Source organism: Syngnathus leptorhynchus, chromosome 18 (genome assembly GCF_054491065.1).
Source record: "Syngnathus leptorhynchus isolate UIUO chromosome 18, UIUO_Slep, whole genome shotgun sequence".
Taxonomy (NCBI): Eukaryota; Metazoa; Chordata; class Actinopteri; order Syngnathiformes; family Syngnathidae; genus Syngnathus; species Syngnathus leptorhynchus.
This window is the reverse complement of record NC_141212.1, coordinates 4477310-4484564: the sequence shown is the minus strand read 5'-3', so window position 1 is coordinate 4484564 and position 7255 is coordinate 4477310. Positions and strand designations below refer to the sequence as shown.

Here is a 7255-nt window from a genome sequence, read left to right as displayed (position 1 = left end):
TATCGATTATTAGCGACCATGTAATCAACAAGCTGCTGCGCTACTACTTTTTCAAGCAGTTTTGCTATGAATGGGAGATTTGAAACTGGCCTATAGTTACCGAGACAGTCCGGGTCAAGATTTGGTCGCTTAAGTAGCGGTTTAATGATAGCGGTTTTAAAGGCTGTAGGCACTATCCCAGAGGAGATAGACAGATTAATTATATTTAGAACGGACGGTCCTAAGATTTGAAATAATTCTTTAAGTCTTAAATAATTCTTTAATAATTCTTGATGTTTTTTTTGGAGGGGCATAAAGAAGTGAGTATTGTTGAATTTCCATCTGCATGTGTTACTCCACTATTTGTGTCCGAAGGTTTTCCTACTACATCGATACTAGTTTTGGTCGTCTGTCTTGGGCATTTTGCATTTGCACTGTGTTAGCATTTCGGTAGCAGACTCTAGGGAGCATAATTTATTTTGTGAACTGTCATTAGGCCTACAAACACGTAATTGGCTGAACATTAACTCGTATCTCGAAAAATATGTCAAGGAACCACTGTATGTATGAAGTAGCCTAATTAATTGTGAAAAATGTTCTGTATTAAATAGGATCATTCTTTTCATTTTCCTTATTTTGACGATTGTAAATGTCTGTATTAAACGGTAATACACCCAGATGTGAATACCTCAATGACGTGTTCCCTTACTCACAGCACAGGGTGTTCTGCAAGTGCTTTGTTTTGTGCCATCGCTCTTATTTTTAAGTCTTCTTAAAAGTAATCTTTCGGTGTGTGAATTTCTCGTAAATTCTCGAAATGAGGTGTAAGTCTGTTGCCTTTTGAAAGTTTTGTGGATGTAAATCTTAAGGTCATCAAGTGTTATTAAAAGGATGTACAATGGTGTTTCAATAAAAAAGATAATTGAATGAAAAAGAATGGATTATTTACTGCATCCTGACCATTATATTATATTGTTATTTTTGTATAAATGAGATTTTTTTTTTTCATCAATTACTTTTAAAAGTTGGTAGTAGAAGTTTTTGTGGATGTCATAAGTGTGAATGACATCCGCCTACATGTTCGTCATAAATTCCATTGCATAAGGTGTAATCCTCAGGTAAACTCAAACATATCATTTAAATCCATTCTCAAAAGTTTTTCTGAAACCCCCACCACGTCAGACATTTTGAATCAGTACAAGAGTTTGTATCCGTTGGGTCGGGGGGCGCTGAAGAACCGAAGGTCTCCCCCCCATTCCCCCGCCCCCTTTTTTTTTTTTTTCCAACAACACTTAGAAGCATTTTGTTCCTTCCTCGCCCTTACATTCCTTTCCACTGCTCTTACTCCATAAACTTTTCTTCTTCACCTTGACATCGCTGTTGTTTTCCAGATGAAATGATTTGAAATGACGAGAATAAACTTGATGATCACTTCCTAAGACAGGTAAGGTGAACGCATACGCATTCCTTCAGAGCTTTAATTTTGGAACAAGGCTACTTTTGTATGATCGTTTGAGATATTATTGTTATTAGAAAGACGTGCTGGCGTTCATTCCACTTTTCCACGGAGGTCTTCAGAATTAACCATATCGGTCAATAAGTTTTCTTGCAAACATACAAAATGGGTCATGACGAACTATCCCACTTCCTTATATGCATGGGGACATCAGTATATTATTACATTGTAATAACAAATGAGATAAAGTCGTTGTCGACATTGTACTTTCAAATCAGGCAAGTGATTTTGATAAAACTGCAAAAATAAAGTTTTGTTATGACTAATAATTGCAGCCTAGTATTAATGATTGATGTGAATGTAGATGTTTGTTCTATTATATGTATAATTCATTATTATTCAGCCACTCATCCATTTTATGAACATATATTTATGCCAAAATAACTCACTGTTGAATTAAATTTATGTATTTACTATGTTTTATTATTATTATTATTATTTATATGCATAAATATGTTAGCAAACTAAGGTTGTAGGGTAATTTGTTTTTTTGTTTTTTGCATTTGTAAATCACAAATTATTTTAAATCTTTTATTTGCTCATCACTGTTAGTGTGGGCGGCGCAATGAATCACTGCCTCACATTGCAGAGGTCATGGAATGGATTGTGGGCTCTGACCTTCCTGTATGCAATTTGTATGTTTTCCTAGTGCCTGCATGGATTTTCTCCAGGTACTCCCCTAACATTCCAAAAACATGCATGATAGTTGAACTGAGTCCAGCACACATCATTTATTTGACTGTAATGTTTTTTTTTTAATCAGACAAAATGTCTTAACTTATATGATAGAAAAACTAAGGGACAGAATCCATCAAGGCATTCGAAAATTGCTTTTCACTTTTCTGGTTTTCCAGCCTGGCTATTGCCAAGAGCTCTGCTAAGCTCATGGAATTTACTCACTTGAAAACAGAGGGCTGACTAATAATTCTGTGAAGCACAGCAGTTTGCTTCTGCTCAACAGAGTCATATTACTTCAGACTTGTCTCGTCATACCTCTCGTCTCGTTGAATTGATCGATATTTATTTTACGATGGATCTAATAATTCGGGAGAAACCCGACATCCACAGACCAACAAAGCCTTTTTTGGGGGGTTTTGAGCTCAATAATGGGTTATTTCTATTGGAAAGGCTCAGTTGTCAACAGCTGTATCTGATTATTCGGAGAATGTGGAGCTTTTTCTGCAGCGTATGAGATGACTTCTTCCGATCTTTTCCCTCTCTCTCAGCTAAACTTCGGCAATGTCGCAAGCCCCTCTCTGATGAAACGATGAGAACCCACACTCGTGGGGCCCCGACAGTCTTCCTCTTAAGTCTGCTGCTGCTGCTCAGGCTCCCTCCGACTGCAACGGACCCAAGTGGAGGAATCCCCTTCATGGGAGGCAACTACAATGGCCACCCAATGCTGTATTTCGATCGGGCAGACATAATAGAACTTCAGATGGCAACCGGAAGTACTCATAAGGAGATGGCTAGAAGAATCCGCCAAGCTGGAGAAACCATGCTTGAACATCCAGAAGAATACCTGCCCCCTTGGAGCCCGGTAGAATTCAGTGCCCGATGGAATGAGGTTTATGGAAACAATCTGGGTGTGCTGTCCATGTTCTGCTTGCTTTACCCACATAGAGCTGGAGCACTGGATCTTGTCAAAGACTACATGGAGAGGATGGCAGCTCAGCCTAGTTGGTACATTTTCATCATCTTTATTTATCTCATTTATTTTTTTGGGGGGGGGGGTGTCAGTGTATTATGCATTAAATGTATTCAAATAGTTTACGTCAGAATTGTAAAAGCCGCTTTGTACTCAGTTTTCAGTTTACGTATACAACAAACTGATGATTAACTAGCTTTGAAATCAGAGACTAGTCAAAATGATTAAAATATTGAAAAAAAAGATGAATAGTAATAGAAATTGCTAGCAATATCTGTACTTTTTAAATTTGCAATTTTAGTATTGACACAAAAAACCCAAATGTGTTTCACAGCTGTTCACAAAAGTCTGTTTCCTTCACTAAAAGGAAATGAAACATACAGATGTGAATCGTGATTATGTCATGGAAGTCACAACTACTCTTTAACAAAGTGATTGCTGTGTTGATGAAAAAAAAAAAATCTCTTTTGTCCTGTAGGTTGGTGAAAGATGCTCCCTGGGATGAAGTTCCTGTGGCACACTCCTTGGTTGGGTTTGCCACAGCTTATGACTTCCTGTTTGAATACTTGAACAAGGATCAACAGGAACGATTTCTCCAGGTGATCGGCAAGATATCTCATCTTATGTATGAGAAGTCTTACAGCCGTGGTTGGGGATTTCAATACCTACACAATCATCAGCCAACTAATTGTGTGGCTTTGCTCACAGGAAGCCTGGTTTATATGACTCAAGGTTAGTAACAATGTGTTTATGTGTCTTTAGCATACAAGAGTTCATAGTGGCAAAAAAAAAAACCCTGACCTTACTACGCCTAATTCATAGGTGTCAAACACAAGGCTCGGGGGCCAGATACGGCCCGCCACATCATTTTATGTGGCCCGCGAAGACAAATTGTGCATCCACTTTGTGTCAATACTAGAAATTTTTGACTTTTTAAAAAATAGAGATATTGCCAGATATTTTAATTATCATTCTTTTTTTTTTTTTAATATTTGAACACTTACTAGCTTCTTATTCTCACACATATTTAATGTAGTATGTAATATATATATAATGTAAAATAACAGGAAAATTACTTTTCTTAAAATGAACATAACTCCACAGACTTGGAACTGTCTTTTCTAGTTGAATATTTACAAATACTGCCGAAAAGCTAAGCAAATATAACACCGTGTCGATATACATGCAACACCCAATAGAAGGTGGAATTCACAGTTTAATGTTAGGCTACAAAAGTTTTTTGTTCAAATAGCTTTTTTTTTTTTTAAGGTTATCTACAGGAGGCTTACCTGTGGACAAAGCAGGTCCTGTCCATCATGGAGAAATCTATGGTTCTTCTTCATGATGTCACAGACGGATCCCTTTATGAGGGAGTGGCCTATGGGACCTATACAACGCGCTCTCTGTTCCAGTACATGTTTCTGGTGCAGCGACATTTTTCCATTAGCCACTTTGAACACCCTTGGCTTCTAAAACATTTCGATTTTCTATACAGGACCGTCCTTCCTGGTAATTTCCACACCGTCATTTTGTTTTGCATAGTTTTCAATCTGTGTTGTTGTATAATGCACATCAATCTCCATTTTCTTTTATTTTAGGATTTCAGAGAACTGTTGCCATTGCTGATTCCAACTACAACTGGTTTTACGGACCAGAAAGTCAGTTGGTATTCTTGGACCGTTTTGTAATGCGTAATGGAAGTGGGAACTGGTTGGCCAATCTGATTCATCAAAACAGAGTGACAGACGGGATTGGACAAGCTGGCAAAGGCCAGCGATGGTGTACTCTCCACACAGAATATATTTGGTGAGCTTTGGAATGTGTGTGTGTGTGTGTCTCATTTTTATATTTATTTATATATGTATTTATTTATTTTTTATTATTTTTATTTTTTTAATTTAAAATATTTTTTGACCTCTTAAGTATCTCATTTTTGGAATGTGCGTGTGTCTAATTTTTCTATTTATTTATTTCTTCATTTATTTATTTATTTAAAATCTTTTTTAACCTCAGAAGTATCTCGTTTTTATTATTTATTTATTTATTTATTTATTTATTTTTTGTAGGTATGACCCAGGGCTTATTCCGAGGCCTCCATCAGATTTTGGAACATCTCAGCTCCATTATTTTGAAGACTGGGGTGTGGTGACCTATGGCAGCGCTTTACCTACTGGCACAAACCGCTCCTTTCTGTCTTTCAAATCAGGGAAGCTAGGGGGACGTGCAATTTTTGATATTGTTCATCAGAACAAATACAAAGAATGGATTAAAGGTTGGAGGAACTTCAATGCTGGCCATGAACACCCTGATCAGAACACTTTCACCTTTGTGCCTAATGGATTTCCATTCATCACTGAAGCCCTGTATGGACCCAAATATACTTTGTTGAATAATGCAGTATTATTTGGTCCAGCCCTCACAGGAAGTTGTTTTAAACCATGGGCTGGCCAGGTAACAGAAGCCTGTGATTCAAAATGGCTGAAATACAAAACGGGACCTGCTGCTGATGCTCACGGCAAAGTCGAAGCAGCCATGGAGAAACAAGGAATGGTTTTCATTCGCGGGGAAGGACACTCCGCTTATAATCCAGATTTAAAAATCCGAAACTTCCAAAGAAATATTCTCCTCCTTCACCCACAACTTTTACTTCTGGTGGACCACATCTATTTGGATCCTGATAGTCCATCTAGGGCTATGAGCACATTCTTTCATAATACTGAACTGCCATTCAAGGATATAAAAGAAGATGGTATTTATGGAGCATTTGTATCTCATGGAATAGACAAATATAAAATGTTCTGGATGGATGACACAGGTCACAGTCATCGAGGGATAGTAGGATACTGGGGTTATCCACGAGGTTATCCGTATAACGGCTCGAATTATGTCAACGTCACAATTCCGTTAAGATATCCTCACACCCGAGTAGCTTATATTTTCTTTGGACCCGACGTGACTCTCGTTAATTTCAACCTACGTGGTGATGACCAGAGAGTGGATATTCACCTGACTACCAAGGATCACACTTATACAGTTTATCTACTGACCGGAGAACTTGTCAGCAAACCGATTTTTGCCATGGTGTTGATGGACCGAAAGAAGATTGTGTTTGAGAAAAAATCACCTCCAACGGACAGCTCACCTGAGGAGGTTGAGGAATATGTCAATATGATGGAGGACAATCTCCAACATGTCAAGCCAGTTTTTCAACAGATGGAACGTCACATTCTCGGAAAGGTCTTAAACACCGACAGCTTTCGTAAAACCGCCGAACGTCTGCTCCAGTTCTCTGATAAAAAGAAAACCGAGGAAGTCATTGAGAAGATGTTCACGTTATCCAAGAAACAGGGAAAGGATAAGATGGGAAAGAAAATGAACCTAGGAGAGAAACTCTCTGAAACTCTACCTGATATTTTTACACAGATTGAGTTAAGCGAAAAGAAAGTACGCCAGAGGACATCCAAACGTGTATATGAGGACAGTCCAGAAGAAGGAGATACAGACTCACAAGCCTTTATAGAATATGCGGACAACCGTAAAACCAAAAAGGGGGGCTTTGTGAAAGGCCGAAAATTTAAAGAAGTACATATGTCGGTGACAGCCGGAAGCGAACGTACCTCCAGCACGGCCTCTTCGATAAGATTGTTTCTTTTCTTGAACACTGCCACTTTCTTTTTTCTACTCGCTGTTTTATTGACTCGCTTTCACAGGGGTCGAAGCATATACACGCAGAGATGTTTTTATACCATCCTTACGATTGACTGCTTGATCCTCCTGTACCTTTACTCATCTTGCTCTCACGTACAGTGCTAACATCATGTGATTGTTCTACTGTATGTCAAGTTAAGTTACTTCCATCCAGAGCTCCAGTATGGCATCTCCTCAGGGCACCATTATTCTTACCCAGTACAACATGGAGAAAAAATCACTTTGACAATCATAGATAATAAAAAAAAAAGATAAAACAATTGGTCCCATGACTTCCAGCCTGCCTTGTCCCTCTTCTTCTCCTTTCCTGATTAGTAAAATGTTTCAAAACAAGTGTGTATGAAATAACACCCATCTCTCCATTATCAGAACTGATTTTCCTTAAGTGTCGTATATTATCATGT

General features: G+C 38.2%; 1 protein-coding gene across 2 annotated transcripts; it reads left to right on the top strand.

Annotated features, from left to right (window-relative positions):
- The first annotated feature begins 1276 nt into the window (after positions 1–1276).
- Positions 1277–7136, top strand: dse (dermatan sulfate epimerase). 2 transcript variants are annotated; one of them, XM_085938420.1, is made up of 6 exons: positions 1277–1423; positions 2722–3178; positions 3622–3875; positions 4413–4652; positions 4742–4949; positions 5210–7136. In XM_085938420.1, exons 2-6 carry the CDS (start codon positions 2763–2765, stop codon positions 6954–6956), a joined length of 2865 nt encoding a protein of 954 aa, XP_085794546.1. In that variant the 5' UTR covers positions 1277–1423; positions 2722–2762; the 3' UTR covers positions 6957–7136. The 2 variants fall into 2 exon arrangements, with proteins under 2 accessions (XP_085794546.1, XP_085794547.1); XM_085938421.1 differs by lacking the exon at positions 1277–1423 and having other exon boundaries at positions 3067–3174.
- Positions 7137–7255: the final 119 nt, after the last annotated feature.